The sequence below is a fragment of the Electrona antarctica genome (assembly GCF_951216825.1).
Source record: "Electrona antarctica genome assembly, chromosome: 6".
In the NCBI taxonomy this organism is placed as follows: Eukaryota; Metazoa; Chordata; class Actinopteri; order Myctophiformes; family Myctophidae; genus Electrona; species Electrona antarctica.
In genome coordinates this window covers 16,268,020-16,286,602 of record NC_136811.1, presented here as the reverse complement: position 1 = coordinate 16,286,602, position 18,583 = coordinate 16,268,020, and the positions used below count along the sequence as shown (strand labels likewise).

Here is an 18,583-nt window from a genome sequence, read left to right as displayed (position 1 = left end):
CTCCCGATCCCGACGGCCTTTACTGCATGTCTTCCCCCCATCTCTCTCCCCATTTCCTGTCAGCCTAATGTCTGTCCCTCCATAAAAAAAAAGATATAAAAAAAAAAAAAAGAATGTGCATGTGTGAATGGGTGAATGTAATGCATCTTGTAAAGCGCTTTGGATAAATGCATCATATCAATGCACCATTTACCATATAAATGCACCATTTCATAACAATGGTGATAATCATAAAAGTCCTGCATGTTGAAATAAAGGCGTACCTTGCCCCATACGCCAAAGCACCATAGCTTCACGGGGCCCTATAACTAGGACACTGGTAGAAATCATAGGGACAAATAGTTGTGAACTTTGTAATACTGTACAGGATTTGCCTTCTGGAGATAATAGTAGCTACTGTAACATTATACATATAGACACAGACTGATAAGTGCACTGTGGTACCCAGTCAGCCAGTGTTACGATCACATGGTTACAAATGCAAATCCTTCTCTCTCTCTCTCTCTCTCTCTCACACGCACGCATGCACGCACGCACGCACGCACGCACGCACGCACGCACGCACACACACACACACACACACACACACACACACAGTCTCCCTATCTGACATACCTCAGCTGTAACATGTCCTATCAGTCTGGAGAGTTGGAATATGACAGTGGTTCTCACATTATTCATTATGTATTTATTTAGCCATGGACCCCCATCTGAAAAGAGTTTGTGCCAGGGACCCCGTCTAACATTTGCAATGTTAAATGTATTAAAGGTCTGGGCCGGTTTAGCGATCCAGGCCCCTTGGATAGTAATCCAGCATGACAAGTATGTTGCGGGTTCGAGTCCCGATCCCGACAAACTTTGCTGTCATCTCTCTCCCCTTTCCTCCTGTCAAGCTACTGTATATCTATTAATAAAGGCAAAGAATTATCAAAAAATAAATAAATAAATAAAAATAATAATAATAATAAAAAAATATTCCAGGTATTTTTTCCAGATTTAAAAGAAATAGCAGCTTTTATTTTTTACAATGAAATGCTGGGTGACTCCCTGGAACCACCTCGAGGACTTCCGCTGGTCCGTGGCCCCCACTTTGAGAACCACTGGAATATGACACATGTGATGGTGATGCTGCAGCATTCCACAGACACTTCCTGTATCCTGTAACAGTGTGAGCGCAGAGCCAAGGCTCAGCTGATGGAGACAACAGCTCCATCGGAGCCTGTAGGAATTAGGGGGGGGGGGGGGTGCGGATGGGGAGGGGGAGGGAGGCGAGACAGCAATCAGCCCCCGCGGCGGGCTGCAGCAGAACAACGGCTCTTTGTCTGAGGTGCGTCGAGGCCCGGCCCGGCCCGGCCTGGCCTGGCCAGCAATGGCATATATCATTGTGGAATGACTATGGTAATGTGAAATGTGTGGTTGCTGCTGCTACAACGACGGACATCCTCTGGAAGTTGGCTGTTTGTTTAACTGCTGCCCACTCTATAAGGAGAGAGGCGGCGGCTCTCTTGAGCCCAGCTCGGCATTATTGCCTCAATGCCTCTCCTCTTGATATCCCTATCCCCCTCTCTGGTCATTCATTTTTATCGACGTTGGGGATTATATTTTTTATCCCTCTGCCTTCTGGTCAGGCGGAATTAAATACATGCATTTCCTTTTGGGAAATGTAGAGTGTTTTGATCTGTTTGATATAATATCACAATCTAACAACTTCATTAAAACTTTGTTATATTTTTCTTTTTGTGCTTTCTACCCCCTTTTTCTCCCCAATTTTGTCATTATGCCAATTAAAGATTGCATGATTCCTCCCCACAAACACATTTCTGTGTTGTTGCTGCTGTTTATTATTTCAAAAATAGCAGATCCCCAAGCTCAACACGTGTAGCACCGCTGTTTATCATAATTATGATGAAATAAAAAGGGCTTAAGTGAAAAAGAACATCCCCTTCCCTGTTTTCTTTACAAATGGAACCCTGTAGGCCCTGGTTTCACTTCGGGTTGGGGAAGTAGACGATGAAATGAAGCAGTTACCCTCACTGCGATTCTCTTCACCCCCCCCCTCTCTCTCCACCATCCACCCACCCACTCATTCACCACCAACACCACCAGCTGTTGCTTTTGTGCAAATGACAGCTAACAGCTATCGCTAATGAATCATAATGTGAGAACTTTTGCAATTGCATCAAATCTGGTTTATTCCCCCTGTGTGAGTGTAATTGACTTAAGTTAAGACTCATCATTATTACTGTCATTATAACTAATATAGAGACTAGTCTGTTGTGCAGGAAGGAACACACAGTGAGAAGGGTGATACAGTAGGACAATTATATAAGGAGAATATCAGGGGGAAAAGGAAGGGAGTGCAGTGAGGAGCTGATGAAAACAACAAGTTCAGAAACAAAACAACCCGATTTCACCTCGTGTCACGCTATCTTCTGTTGAACAAAGGAACACACTCGCGTGGGCGCCGACACCACCCAGGACATCCAGCTGTTCGGGATCGGTATCCAGCCGGAGCACTGCAGCCTGGAGCTGTGTCCGGACGGCGATGTCACCCTCACGCCCATAGACAACGCCAGGTGAGTTGAGTTCTCCTCCTAACAGCAACACAAACTGCTTCAGCACCACCACCCCACCCACCTCCACCCACCTGCCCCCACTATCCTCACCCCCCCCCCCCCCCCACCTCGATCCACCCACTCAAAAACCACAAATATATAAGATACAAGCATGTAGCAAAGGAATGAATGAACGCATCCTGTTTTCCAACAGAACCTGTGTAAACGGAACCATGATTGACTCCCTGGTCCATCTATGGCACGGTGACCGAATCCTGTGGGGGAACAACCACTTCTTTAGGTAAGACTGGGGACTAGAGGTGCTCCGATCGATCGGCCACCGCCGATATTCACTCCGAATGACTCAATCAGAGTGATCTGCAATTTACCCGATCTGTAGAAACCATTCTTGTATACCATTGAAGTGGTATAAAGGTCAATCAGGTATATACTGTAGTATAATATCGTTTTGCATCTTTGTGACAGACCTAAACATTCACCCCTTCCTCCCCACACACACAGGAACATTTTTGACGTCGGTTTTGACGTCATCATTTTGGAAATATTCAAATTTTCCCCTTACACACAAGATCGGTATCGGCTGATTGTGAGAAAAACATTTGGGATCAGTCCCAAAAAAAACCCATCTCAAAATATTGTGTTCCAGGGACCCCCAGAAGCAGAGATTTGAGTTAAAAATGTTCACTTAAAAAATATATATATATAAAGTTTAGCAATAATGGTGTGTTTAACGTGAGCAGCGACCTGTGAAAGAAAACGATGATGGGACCGGCGCGGTGTTGTGGTTTGCCACCAGGATCAACCTGCCGCAGCGCAAGCGGCGGGACCGTTTGAAGGAGCTGGAGAGAGCGTCTCCCAGGGAGAGCTTCGTGGACGTGGACGTGGAGACGGCCAGCGAGGCGTCATCGGAGCAGGACTACAGCTACGAGTTCGCCCAGATGGAGGTCATCATGAAGACCCTGGGGAACAACGGTACGACTCAGGCTCAGTGGCCGAAAGTAGGACTAGCTCGAGTACTGTACTTATTAACCACTTTAACTACCACAGTCCCTCAGAGCTCTAGTGTCTGTACTAGAGTATTATTCCGTTTTCGGTTATTGTGGGGAAAGCTGTACTTTGAAAAATGTACTTTTACTTTGGTACTGCAGGCTATATCTTGCGCCTATAAAATACCTTTTAAATTAGTTCAAATAACCCTACTTGTGTTTGTTGCATGTAAAATCACACCCGTGTGAACTGAGCGGTGCAACTATACTTTTATTGCGATAGTTACTGTACTCTGTACTGTACTGTACTGTACGGTACAGTTTTATTGTTAGTTATACTTTTATTGTTATAGTTGTAGTGGTCAGTGTAAATGGGCCTGTAGGCTGCTCAACAGTGCAACGGTACTATTCATACCCCCAAACAGACATATAGACACAGAGACACACAAAGCCAGACATTGGAGAGGTGTGCACCGCTAAAAAAAAACAAAAAAAAAACATAACATAACGTGGGGCCATTAGGTGTGTGCCTTTGACCAGAAGGTTCTCGGTTCAATCCTCCGCAACAGGAACAATCAGGGCAGGGGAATTGAATGAATATCACTCTGTCATTTAGCAAGGCCGGTATAACAGCCGGATGGGAACCGAGGTACCCAGTTCGTTCCCGGGATCCCCAAGTGTCGTTGATCAAGAAGTTTAGCCTCTTTGGTGCCTTGCATGGTTTCCCCCGCCATCGGTGTGTGAATGGGTGAATGTAATTCACAATCTATGTAAAGCGCTATATAAATGCACCATTTACCACGTAACCCTCAAACTGCTCCAGTGGCCAATAGTATAAAACTGTTGTAGGTGACCTGAGTTTTTAACTTTGCCAAGCCATGACAAAATAACGTTTTCTTTCTTTTAAAGGGAAGGAACTTAAATGTTTTGAGCACCTGTTTCAGTATCTGATAATGACGGACCCACACAGACTGCTTCCTGGTCTCATAATTTGACATAGTTTAAAGGGAAGGAACTTAAATGTTTTGAGCACCTGTTTCAGTATCTGATAATGACGGACCCACGCAGACTGCTTCCGGGTCTCATAATTCTACATAGTATAAGACTGCCGTTGTCCTGGACATCTCCCAGGTGTGAATGAACGTGTTTAGCTGTGTGTGTGAAGCAGGCGGAAAAATAACCGCTGTGTTATCTGAACCTACCCTGTATATATAAATACAGTTTAAAACAAAAAACAAATTTCCATGTCATGGATTGTCATTAAAACAAAAAACAAATGTAAGGTAGTGTCTTTCCATGTCATGGATAGTCATTAAACTACTGTGTGCCTCTCCTCTCTTGACACCTAATGCCGGAAATAGCCAGTCTCAATGAAGCATAACTGAAGCATTACTAGGAGCATTACTAACTCCGGTGCCGTTGAGATGTCTTGCAGCTCTGCAGGTGCTGTGTGTAGCAGCATTAGTCTCAGTTACGCACCACCTATTCACAGTCAGGATAATTACAGCCAGGAGCACTGTCAGGTGTTTTGCGGCATTTTGCACCCTCTGATTTGGTTTCTAAAATGAGTGGTTTGTGTGTCTATGATGACATAGACATAGTAGGTGTCTGAAGTGAACGTGCTGTGGTCTTTGTGACTTACTGAAGAAGGTATAGTGGAGGAGTTACTGTAAGCACCGTATTTAAATGAGGTTAAAAGTGTCTTAACTCCTCCACTAACTAGTACGGTGCTGCCGGTGATGGTCAGACAGTGTCTGGGCCAGAACATTGTGCACAGCAACGTGTCCAGTGTTATGAAGCGTTGCTCTATTGTTGCCGTTCACTGTGTTGATTTAGTAGTTGTGTATTCACACACACACACACCGGAGACCCCATATGACTCATCGGTTGGTTATTCATCACATGGTAGTTTGGATAAGATACTCTAAGTGTTGAACTAACACTGAGGGTGTGGACTCAACACTCGACACTACAGCATAGTGTTTATTATTATGTAACAGTGTGGGATATTACTGTGTGTGCGTGTGCGTGTGCGTGCGTGCGTGCGTGCGTGCGTGCGTGCGTGCGTGCGTGCTGTAATCACCTTTTCTTGGTTTGTTTTGTCACAGCAATGTGAGTCAGGTGTGGGCTGCTGTGCTATTAATTAATTTTGTTAATTTTTGGGCTTGTCATTATAGGAAAAACATTTTCAAAAGTAGCATATCAGTAATTCCATCACCACCAGACAACCATTGTACGACAGATTGGAATGCTCAAGGTCACAGCGCCATGCTTGTATACGTACTAGAAGGTAGCATGTGTCGAGATGCTTGTATGTACTAGTACGTAGCATGTGTCGTGGGTGCAATATAAAAGACTAAATTTGAAGAAACTACTTGAATTGTCCAATGTGTGGTGAAAAATGATACGAGCGGTAGGTAGAAAGAACTGGATCTTTACACCTATTAACCCATTTTTACCTGAGATCAGATTCTAAAAATGTCTTCTACATCCTGACAGTTTTCTGAAAAAGCTGTTTCTATGTCAGTCGTTCTTCGATTTTTCAAAAATAGCAGACCTACAAGCTCGCCACTCGGTGACGCGCTATGAGCTTGTAGATCTGCTATTTTTCAATAGCTAAAGCATAACATAATGCTAACACCAAAAGGGGTTCCCACCCAAAATGGGTTAACCAGTGATGTGTTTTCAATTCAAGTTGAGTTAAAGTTGAAGTTATCATTCACTCTGTAGTATTTGTTACCGAAATTCAGAATTTACAAAAGAGTACTTTCCCCCCACCATGCATGCAGACCCCATGCAGAACGTGGTGCAGGTCCTGGAGAAGCAGTACCTGGAGGAGAAGCGCACGGCGCTGGAGGAGCAGAGGATGATGTACGAGCGAGAGCTGGAGTCCCTCCGCCAGCAGCTGTCGCCCGAGAGGACGCCGTCGCAGCAGCACCACCGCAGCAGCAGCGAGCGCCTCACGTTCCCCACGAACACACCCCCCCACGGCAAGATGAGGCTGTGGACCGAGGAGAGGTCAGCCATGCACGCACGCATGCACGCACGCACGCACACACACACACACACACACAAACACGCACACATGTGCCTGTGTGGCCCCTTTTCCACCAAAAAAACTTTGGTTCTAGAACTGGTTCCGTTCTAAGATTCTTGGAGCCTTGGTGCTGTCACGGAACCGGCAGCCATTTTTCCGTTCCAGTTTCAAACCAGCTTTTAGGGTTCAACCAATTCATTTTCAGTAGAAACACCAAACCGGTTCTACCCCGGTGGAAAAGGGGGAGCTAATATAGACCCCTGGGGTGACTCCAGTTTAATGAAGTAGGTTTTAAGTTGTTAAGCATTATCTGTCCTCAACTATTTAATTATGTATTTATCTGTTTATTACAATTCACGGTTTACACATTATGCAGATCAACGCTCTTATCTATGGTGACATACAGTACATAGTTCAGAGTAGGCAGAGTAACCATGAACCCTAGTAGTCAACAAACAACACAGAAGTAGAGTGCACAGAGAAGTAGTGCTTCAAAGGAACTAGGACACCAGGTAAACATCATAATTAGCATCTGCATACAGTACAGTATGTACAGTACAGTATTGTGCATAAGTAGCAAAGTAGCCTAGCATCTATCAAAGGAGAGGAAGGAGTCCTAGGGGATGAGGTGGTGTCTGAAGAGGCCAGTTTTCACACTTGCGGTGGAAAATGTGGAGTGTTTATTCAAGTCTGCAGTTAAACCACATAAAGTACATAGAAATGATCAAGGCTTTGACACTCAATGGTCCCTTTTATATGCTCAATCCTTTTGCTGATCAAACTATCTACATTACATCAGTTTCCCAAACCTTTTCGCCCGTGACCCAAAATGTAAATTTGATGTCTCCCCGGGACCCAAACCACTGAAAATAGCAGATCTGCAAGTTCACAATGTGTTGCTTCATGCCTCCTTGTGAGCTTATAGATCGGCTATTTTCACTACTTCTTGAACATTTCTTTTCTAATTTATGGAATTTCTTAGATTTTTCTTTGATTTCTCCATGAAATTACTGAAAGAATCATTGAATTTTGTTTTTAATTCATTAAATATTTGCTTGCGCGTGTGTGTGTGTGTGCACGTGTGTGCGCGCGCGCGCGCGCGTGTGTGTGTGTGTGTGTGTGTGTGTGTGTGTGTGTGTGTGTGTGTGTGTGTGTGTGTGTGTGTGTGTGTGTGTGTGTGTGTGTGTGTGTGTGTGTGTGTGTGTGTGTGTGTGTGTCAGGGATGAGCTGTTCCGTCAGAGCCTCTCTTGGCTCAGGGAGCAGGTGGTCAAAGCCAACACCTTGGTGCGAGAGGCCAACTTCCTGGCAGAGGAGATGAAAAAACTCACCGACTACCAGGTCACCCTCCAGATCCCCGCCTCCAACCTCAGTGCCAACCGCAAGGTCAGACGTCTGAGCCCAACAGTCCTTACTCCTTATGGTTTAGATTAGTGGTTCTCACACCTTTTCACGGCACGGACCTCCAGTGTGGTATGCTTAGGCCATGGACTCCATAAGACAGAACTCTACAAGTGGAACCATAAGGACGCGAAAGCGTTCCATTCGTACAATCTCTTGAGTTACAAACCCATAAAGGTCCGTTTGGTTCCATCGGTACCGGCCTGTAAGGGTGCAACTGTCAGTCATTCAGTTGAGGACCTCCTGGAACCCCCTCAATGACCCCTGGGGGGGTCCCCCGACCCTACTTTGAGAGTCACTGGTTTTGAGCCATATAGTTATTTTACAACCAATCTGATTGCAACCTAAGTATGTTTTGTAGAGAGCACCCCAGTGGCAAACTGTAAGATTATAGCACATCAATAAGCTTATATAGTCCTTCCCAGCTGGCCCGGGTGCAAATCCAACCCAAGGAACATGGTCATTGGCGCATATATCTTCATGCATGCATGCTTGCATTAGAGAATAACATTTGTAGTAGTAATGTTTGTTATTATGCATTTTATTTCATTTTATTTGCAAACAAATTTGCTAAATCCCAAAACAGCGAGTCGCTCTGTTTTATATCCTATTTTAAGTTGCAATAGTTTTCAATTAAGAAAACCAATTTGAAAGCCTAACAAAGTTGAATTTGATTGTTGTTACTGTGCGACTGTGCAGCGCGGAGCAATCGTTAGCGAGCCAGCCATCCAGGTGAGGAGGAAAGGGAAGGGGACGCAGGTGTGGACCATTGACAAACTGGAGAACAAACTGGTGGACATGAGAGACGACTACAGGGACTGGAAGGAGGGCACCGCGGAGGAGACGGTGAGACATGTCCACGTGAAGGAGGGAGAGGACAGGGGACGAGTAGAAACATAGGAAGCAGTGAGAGACAACACAGGAGATGATGGAGAGAGGACAGGGGTAGGACAGTAAGAAGAAAGACGGACAAAAGAGAGCAGATTATTTTCCTTTAGTTTATTATGGTCACTTTGACAAGATTAGACAGCAATGCCTAAACTGCCCAGGGAATAACATAATCAAGAACATAAAAGACTCAAATACTATAATGCACAGAAAATGAAAATCAATCGGATCTATGCGGATGAAGGAGGACAGGGTGAACGGGAAGGACAAGGATTGGAATATGTGGAAATGAGAGAGAAGGAGAGCTTTAGAGTGAGTCGCTGAGATGTCTCACAAGGACAGACTGTGAGAAAGACATGCTGTCAGCATAACACTGATATCAATTGGCTGTCTCATACTTCATAATTTTGTGGACAAGGCAGCTCAGAGGGACGAGAGTGAATCATGTAGTATTTTGTTGCAGATGATGAAAGATGTTTATTGATTTGATCATTTTAGCTTACATTCTTTAAATGACATGATTCATAGTTTTACGGACAAGATGATGAGGAGGAGGGGACAGAAAGAGAAGAGTGGATAAGAAGACATGACATGATTCTCTAACTTAGTATCTGACAGAATGGTGCAGTTTAGGGGTCCAATGTCAAGAATTGATTAACACATTGTTGTACATCATTTCTGAACTATTCATGATAAAAAGATGAGACTCATTGCTTTTGAAGGTTGTCCCAAACCATTTTACAAATATAGAATTTTACAGTTGCATCTATGTACAGGTTGCCGTCTTCTTTTTATATATTTACATTTGTCTCCCAGTTTTTCCAGCTCAGCAAAACGAACCAGAAGTACGTCGACCCCTTCTACGAGGCGCAGGAAAACCACAACCTAATAGGAGTGGCAAACATATTCCTAGAGTGCCTTTTTCATGACGTCAAACTTCAGTATGCAGTCCCTATCATCAGCCAACAGGGGGAGGTAATAGGAACACACTGACCTAAACTCACTAATTATATTATACATTTAATATATTTAATTTAATGAGTCTGATTTTTTCCCCCGCATGTCAGGCAGAGACATTGAAATGTTTGTGCTTATCTGTCCACAACTAATCTCTCCTACCGCTAGAGCCTAGGCCTAGGTCAATCAATAACAATAGTTTGGTCCCCTTTAGTCGTTGGGGTATTTTCACTGTACATTTGCACACACGTGAAATTGGCATTTAACCCATCCTAATTATTAGGAACAGTGGGTAATTGTCATTAATACGGCGCCCGGGGAGCAGTTAGGGGTAAAATTGTCTTTGATCAAGGACACTTAAACACAATGGGCAGGCGGGGGAGGGGGTAGGGGGGGGGCAATCTTCTGTTTACCAAACAGCCGCTCACCCACTTTACATAAGCTACAGCTGCCACTCAACGAGCATCACTATCATATTGCTTGTGCACGCTGCCAGCAGGCAGAGGAGCTCAATTCCTGAAAAGCTTTCAAATCGCTCAACAACAACAATGTCATTGTTGTGACGCTGTTTTCCCTACAGGCTATGACAAATGCTGTCTGGCATATGGGATCTACTATTAGGCAGTCACAACACTCCTGTTCCCTGCCCCACAAGCCATAAGGCTCCAGCCTCAAATGCCTTCTTATCAAATTGCTTTGTAGTTGGTAATCTATCCACGTAAAAAACTGTGGTAAAAGTACTGCAGGTCGGCCGGTACAATGTAGTACTAATACAACCCAACACGGTCACATTTACAACCTGACAAACATCTGCTAACATTAGCTCAACATAAACAACAGTTAGTTTTCTTTTAAAAGATGCTTCTAAATTGTGTTTGAAGTAATGCTGTCACCATTATGACTGTTCAAATAATTACGATTAACAATTTAATTCCGTTTCTGTTTTTGAACATTATGATTTATGAATACAAATTACATTTCTGTTTGACTTTTAGTCTTCGTAAGCAAAAGGTGCACAGGGCAAATATGACAAATATTCAACATGGAAACGATTATCACGATTATGCAAAAAACTATTGATTATCAAATAATTAGGCGATTATGTAACAATTGTGACAGGCCTACCGGCAAGAACTTCAATAAACTCACACCAACAATGTTGCTATGAAGTAGTTATTATGTCCTAATTGGTTGAGTTGATCAAGATAGGCTATAGCTATGTCCTATTTTTGAGCAATTGCAAGTTGGACGCATGGAAAGCTTTACATTACATTTACATTAAATTTGTCAAGCACGGCTGAAAACAGCTTTTCACTGTGAAAGTGCATGTGGATGTGAAACAGTTTGTCCTGCCAGGCCATGCCCGTTGGGAACACACATGGTCACAGACATTGAACTTCACTCGGACACAGCCAGGTGGACACATGCTGAGGCGGAACTCAGGACGGTCTGAGTTCATTAGGGGAGGAAAATGTATTATTGTGTCGACATTTATATTATTTAGAATAGTGGTGTTCTCAATATGTGGTCCTGGGACCCCCCAGGCCAAGGCTCTGTGAGGAGTTATGGGTCTGTGACTCTGCCAGTGTACAAATGGAACCAATGGACTTACGGGTCAGTTTGATTTGTACCCTCTCAGAGTTGCATTAACAACAAAGAATTTACGATGGGTCTGAGAGGTAAAAAATTGGGTCCTTGAAATGAAAAAGATTGAGACCCATATTTTTCCTCTCCTCTCCTCTCCTCTCCATCAACAGGTAGCAGGCAGGCTTCATGTTGAGCTGATGAGGGTTAGCGGAGCAGTGCCTGAGCGTCTGGCGGGCGGTGATGACTCGTCAGAGAACTCCAGCGAGAGCAGCTGTTACGAGGTGATGGACACCAATGGAGAGATCGTCCACATGGCCAAGAGGCTCACCTGCAGGGTAAAGCAAAATTATATTATATTATAGTTTAACCACCCTATACTGCATAGAAAATAGCCAAACTACAAGCTCAAGCTGCAACATTTGTAGCTTTGTGTTACAAACGTTTTTGAAAGGTTTTGGAAGATTTTTGCCTGACGAATGTCTTACATTTTTCAAAAGAATTATAGATTTTCTTCGTAAAAGCAAACCTAAGAAATTGTGGAAATAGCAGATCTAGATCGATCTTGAAAACAAACATAATAAATTGTGGAAATGGTAGATCTACAAGCAGACAACATGTCACTCTGTGGCATGTTGTGAGTTTGTAGATCGGTCTTGAGCAGAAGAAAACTCTGGTAACCCCATGCTCTTCGCCACCCATACTGTATGCCATTGGAATACATTTATTTTGAATACAGTAGAATATATTCTCTCAAGCCAGACTTTCTCTTCCACAATCTTCGAATGCTACAGAGAGTCTGTAGCATTCGAGCATGGTAAAAGCATGGTAAAAGCATGGTAAAAGCATGGTAAAAGTTGAGAACAGTAAGCTCTTCAGACTGGAAGGGTATTCGACCAATAACAACACAGTGTTCACAAAAATATTATTTTAAAATATCTTCAAAAAAGCTTTTTGAATTTCCATTTCTGCTAAGCAGATAGCTAGCTTCAACTAATTTGGTTTCCAGTATTTACGCCACTGCAAAGCGCGAAACGAAAGTGGGGAACTGACTGAAATCCTCTTTATGCTCTTTTACTAATTTGTGGCGCTTCCAAAGTACAGACCATTAGGCAGAATCAGAATCATCTTTATTGTCACATTTTTACAAGTAAAAAAGTGGGTTAAATTAAATTTGTTTTTGTGCATAGTTCCCATTGTGTTATTTTTCTAAGAAAACAAAGAAAGGGAAGAAGAGAGGGGGGGTTAGGAGATCAATGCAAGAAAGAAAAATGTGAAGCTCGTACCACACACACACACACACACACACACACACACACACACACACACACACACACACACACATACACACAGCACACACAGCACTCATAGGGTCTGGTCTCTCTTAGCTAATTTACAAACGGCTCAGCCGTAGGGTAATTCGGTCCACAATTGCGCTGTTTTTGTCCATGTCCATGTGCTTGTCTGTCATAACTCCTTATGCTTCTGACGGTGGAGATTAGAAATGAAACGCTAAAAAAATACTAGAAAGAGGAAAAAACACAATGTTGTGGAGCTCACACGAACGCTGCTGCCTCCCTACATTAGCCTGCTGCTGAAGGTAATGCACACCATAACCTGTAACGAGATGCCGGATTCTTGCTCATTACTAGTAAGAGAAGAAAAGAAGGTTATGAGGTTCATTATGAGCTATTTGCTTTTCCTCTGCAGTGAAGTTGCTCGCGTGAATGTTCAGCACATGGTTGCACTTGAGCTCGAGCTGACTGGTCAGCTGATATAATCAGTGAAGTGGAAAAAGTACTCAGTTGTTTAACTTGAGTAAACGGATCAATACTGCAATGTAGAACTACTCTGTTCGAAGTAAAGCACAGTACTTAAGTAAATGTACTCAATCATCTCCCTCTACTGTCCCTTTGTCATCTCCTCAGCTCACCCAGGGCAAATAAAGGCTGTGTATATTATAATGTGCATTATATAGCAACTCTAGCTATTGTACTTGTAGTTTTCTCCAGATACGAGCTTCAGTTAAAAGCCTAAAAGTATCTTGTTTCATGCTGTGTTTCCTCTTCTCTGTGCCGCAGGTGCGGATTCGGGAGGCCACAGGGCTGCCTCTGAACCTGTCCAACTTTGTGTTCTGCCAGTACATCTTCTGGGAGTACGCAGAGCCCACCGTGGCACCTCCCATGGTCAGCCCTGACACGCCCTCCCCTCGCTCGCCGGACGCACAGTTCACTGTCCGCTTTGACAACTGCAAGGTATACTATCCACTATGCCAACAGCACCCTCTGCTGTCTGGGGGAAGAGGAGCTTGTCAGTCGTTTTCTTTGATTGACTGGATTGATTACTTTAATTGCATGATTAAATGCTTTTTTTAGGTGGATGTAGTGCTGGTCTCGCGTTGCCAGACTGTTGCCTCTCGCAATTGCTTCCGTCATACAGTCTGGAGAGCGGAAGCTCTGATCATGAGTAAAATATAAAGCGGAAATGAAGCCTTCTCCGCACTTCCGTTTCGTCTTTACAGTCGCGCAAATTTATCCCATTATAAATAGAACTCATCTAAGCATATATTGCTTGCTGAAGAAATGGAAATAAAAACATATGCTCTAAATATATTTAGGTGTAGTTCCAGACTCTATATAGCATTCAGAGATTGTGGAATAGTTGTCTGCCTATGCAAGACTAATAATGTAGTGCAGTCTTCCTAATGGTTAGTTAGTTAGTTAGGTCAGTTAGTGTGTGAATTTGCTCGGACCTTCAGTAGCATTATATATATATTTTAAACATATGTTGATTAATTTTGTTGGTATTCTCAACAATTATTCACGTATTGTGATTTGTTTGATTCCAGCTGGTGAACTAATTTGCAACATGATTCTCTCTGCAGGACTACATGGTGCACGTGACAGATGAGTTTTTGGAGTTCATATCGGACGGTGCCTTGGCCATAGAAGTGTGGGGTCATCGATGTGCCGGGAACGGACGGTCTCCCTGGGAGCTGGACGCACTGCAGGCCAAGACGCGCACGCTCCAAGACCGGTGTGTGCTTATCACTCAGGCTTATCAGCCTTAAGTGGTAAAAGTACTTGTATTTGTTACTAGTAAAAAATAACAAGTAAAAGTATCAATGCTGCTATGTAGAAATACTCTGTTACAAGTAAAATATCTTAATTCAAAATTTACTTGAGTAAATAGTAGTAGATCTACAAGCTCTCTCTGCTATTTTCAACTGGTCATATAGGGCTGAAGTGGTTCATGTATGTTTTGTAATAATAATCAAAATCTATAAAGTAACCAGTAACTACAATTTTCAAATAATTGTAGTGTACAATATTTGCCTCTGCAATGTAGTGGAAGTAAAATTATTGAAAATTGGAAATACACACACACACACACACACACACACACACACACACACACACACACACACACACACACACACACACTCACAGTTAGTTCACTCAGGAACAGCAGGAAGTCAAGTCATCTTCAACACACGTGGCTGTGGTGTGTTGCAGGTGGAGCGAGGTGTCTCGGAGAATCGAGATGTGGGTGACCATTCAGGAGCTGAACGAACAGGGGGAGTACTCGGACGTTGAAATGCATCCTGGGAAGGACCTCAGCACAGGTGGAGTCTACCAGCTGCGACAGGTAAGAGAGAAGGCCATGTAGATGATGATGATGATGATGATGATAATTGATAATTAGGCTGTAGCTTAGTGGGTACATAGGCTGTCTGTCTGGCAAATCACTGCTTTACCCCCCGGTCCGCCACGTTTATGTGTTGAAGTGTCCCTGAACCATTTGAGTTAATGATAAGTTAAAGGTTAAGTAATAAAAACAGTTGAGAGTCACATTCATGAAGCATAAATTAATGATACTGTGAGTTAGAGCCGTGCTTTTACAAAGTGGGGTCTGAGGATCCCCAGCTAGGAACACGGGAAGGCCTTGAAGGGCAAGTCTTGAAATATTATGAATATTTTTGAAAACCTTTAACGACACAAATCTTGTCTTACGCGGCACATCCCCGGCACATCATCTTTTCAGATGGAGATCTCATCTGAGGGCCAAAAGTCAGGAGGATAATGTTAACGAGTGAGCGTGTATGTGTGCTGCAGGGTCACTCGCGGAGGCTGCAGGTGTGTGTGAAACCGGTCCAACACTCGGGCACGTTGCCTCTGCTGGTGGAGGCCATGTTGTCTGTGTCTATTGGCTGTGTGTCTCCCCGCTCCACCAAGCTCCAGAGACCCCTGGACAGCTACCAGGTCAGTGGAACGCTGCACGCACACACGTGCGTACACATGCAATAGAGAGATGTGCCTTATACACACACACACACACACACACACACACACACACACACACACACACACACACACACACACACACAACACAACACAAACATTTCCAATCACGCAGACAACATCGTGCACGTACACACTCACACGCAGGCTGGTGCCTGTGCGTGTGAGCCTATGTTCATATAGTGTGTGTTGCCATCATGCATGGCATGAGTATATATTTGCTGTCGGGCAGAAACCTCTTATCTCCATATTTTATTCTGTCTTCTATTCTTTTTTTTGTTTTCTTCGTAAATGAACGCCCTATTTGATCATACAGTCCAAACCACACCAATGGGTCGAGACGCAACAAAGCGGTTTTAGCGTTTGTCCCAGCGGTGTGTTATGTCCTGTTGCACGTCGGCGAACGGTGGCGCATGTCGACGCAAGTGATTCAATTGGTTCAATTCGATGGTTGCTTGCAACTACATGCGTCTACATGCATACATGCGTCTTCTCGCAACCGTTTGGTTGCGACCCATTGGTGTGGTTTGGGCTGGTATTACAGCCGAGCGTCACACAAAAGCATCAAACGAGATGCGTTTTGAGCTTGTCGATCTGCTGCTTTTGGTATTTTTACATTTGAATCCTGAAAGGTAACTGTTTTGGACATACTGTATGAGTTTTCCGACAGAGACGACAATTATGTAAAAAAAAAAAAAAAGGATGTTAAATCTTAGATTGGGTCTAATGTCATGAGTACATCATGAGGTTGCCAGGTTGTAAATCTAATGGAAGGTGAGAAATGTATGGAATCATATTAGGACTCCATTACCGTCGCTCTCTAGATTGGATGGCGGAACTGCTCACATGCATCTAGAGTGCATTTGTATTGATGGATGCTAGATAACAGGTGTGTAGCACGAAGTACTCAGCTTCCTTATGGTGGACTGGTCAAGTCATAGATTGTAGTTACTAGTAGGGGTTTTTATCAATTGATTGACAGAATATTAATTCGATGAGGTTTTATGTAATCATATATTGGTTTAGTTATATATCATGTAAAAGGTTAAACCTCCCAAATGTAAAAGCACCCATCTTTGTCCATATTTTAAAATAAAAACAAATTACTGCTGGATAAACATTTCAAGATGTCTTTTGGGGTTTCGTTAATTTCTGAATAGCGTGACTTTGTACTTTATTACCTAATTTTGAGCCATTTATGAATTAGGCTTGTACATTCATTGAATAATAGAACAATATCTACAGATTGAGATTGAGTTAAGCAGATCTTTATGTAAAGTCCAACTAGATTTTGCACCTTTGGAATTTAAATCTGTCACATTGTGAAGTTTACCAGTTGAGTTTACCACTCAACCTGGTGTACCTATTTTGGACATATATTATCTACAAGCCCCCAACGTTGTGTGGCTACGCATTGTGAGCTTGTAGATCTGCTATTTGTGACTAAGCTTACCCCCAGAACAGGTACGGCAGGGTTCAAGTGGTTTTACCAGTGACTGTAGGACTGTACTAGGTGTGCTGTCATGGCATGTGGTATACATTCAATCTGCTCCTCGTTGATTGACTGAGTGTGTTCTGTCCTCGCAGAGAGAGGAGGAGGACGCTATGGATAGTTATCAGGTACATGCTCTGCTCACCACTGCCGCCACTATAGGTCACTCCGAGGCATGACAGCAAACTAAACGCTGGCAGTGTGTTTGCAGACAAGGAGGGTGTGTGTGTGTGTGGGAGGGCAAAGAGAGCGGTGCCTCTCGAACAACTAAAGGAGTGCTTTTTACTAAACACTAGCTTCCCACACATGGATGATTTCTGATAACTGTAATTATCAACCCCAAACGGACCAGTCTTTGGTGGCAACGTACACACTGTTAACTCCGCAACGCACACACTGCTGTGCCCACCCATGTCTCAGTTCCCAGCCAGGGCGGCTGCCTGCTATTGGGCGCTGGGCTTTCTCCCCCCCCCCCCTTCCCTTCCCTCACATTATTGCACATTAACTCACTACTGTCTGCTTGCTGCTGCTGAAGACCTGATGGACCAACAACTCTTGCATGGCAGCATTACTTACACTTCTTTGCATGGTGGAGGTCAGTTGGCAGCAGTGGTGGACAGTAAGTACTGTACACAAGTACGTCTTGTGAGTATCTGTACTTTACCTGTATTTTTACCAGCTGCTGTGTGAAGCACAGCTGAGCTGTTTTTTTCTGATACTTTTACTTCACTCTTTTTATTTTTATTATTTTTTTCACTTTTACTCCACATTTCAAAGACAAATATTGTTTAGTTTTTTTTGTTTTTTAATTTCACTACATTTCTAGGAAGGGAGAAGGTGCATTGTGAATTAATGCCCTATTTGAAATGGTGAAATTAGGCGATCTGTACACTCAACAACGTGTCACATCAAAACGCATTGTGAGCTTGTAGATCGGCTATTTTCAATATTGATATTTCTAAAAAAAAAAGTCTGGAAAATCTTTTTATTCTTTGGGAAAATGTCTAAATTTCAGCAAAGCAATCCATTGATGTTAAAAACAAATTGTAATTTGTATCACAACGTAATAGCAGTATTTGACAGAGCAACTTTCACTTTTAGTTGACCGGGAGTACTCGGTTTAAGTAAATTGTCCACCACTGGTTTGCACCATGTTTTTGTTTTTGTTTTTGAGGGGTTTGATTGGCTTTGGGACCTAACAGTTGATCTACAGTAGGTCTGTTCTTTGTGGGAGTTCTGCCTCTGACAGATTTCTGCCATGCAAACAGGTAGGATCCTGGGTGGCTGTTCCTGTGTGTGAGAGTGTGCTTGTGTGGCTCACGGAAGCATGCATGCATGTGTGCACGTGTGAACGTCTGTGTGGA

General features: G+C 43.4%; 1 protein-coding gene across 6 annotated transcripts in view; it reads left to right on the top strand.

The window, feature by feature from the left end:
• kif13a (kinesin family member 13A) overlaps positions 1 to 18,583 on the top strand; it is a 91,718-nt gene that overhangs the window by 53,667 nt on the left and 19,468 nt on the right. For 5 of the 6 annotated variants that reach the window (XM_079504338.1, XM_079504334.1, XM_079504337.1 and 2 more), the window contains exons 14-26: positions 2,446 to 2,576; positions 2,770 to 2,856; positions 3,373 to 3,548; positions 6,352 to 6,580; positions 7,820 to 7,982; positions 8,697 to 8,843; positions 9,702 to 9,860; positions 11,600 to 11,764; positions 13,508 to 13,681; positions 14,311 to 14,462; positions 14,942 to 15,074; positions 15,542 to 15,688; positions 17,315 to 17,347. In XM_079504338.1, coding sequence (XP_079360464.1) covers positions 2,446 to 2,576; positions 2,770 to 2,856; positions 3,373 to 3,548; positions 6,352 to 6,580; positions 7,820 to 7,982; positions 8,697 to 8,843; positions 9,702 to 9,860; positions 11,600 to 11,764; positions 13,508 to 13,681; positions 14,311 to 14,462; positions 14,942 to 15,074; positions 15,542 to 15,688; positions 17,315 to 17,347 — 1,896 coding nt within the window. The remainder of the gene's footprint in view (positions 1 to 2,445; positions 2,577 to 2,769; positions 2,857 to 3,372; positions 3,549 to 6,351; positions 6,581 to 7,819; positions 7,983 to 8,696; positions 8,844 to 9,701; positions 9,861 to 11,599; positions 11,765 to 13,507; positions 13,682 to 14,310; positions 14,463 to 14,941; positions 15,075 to 15,541; positions 15,689 to 17,314; positions 17,348 to 18,583) is intronic. The other variant, XM_079504336.1, reaches the window with a different exon arrangement.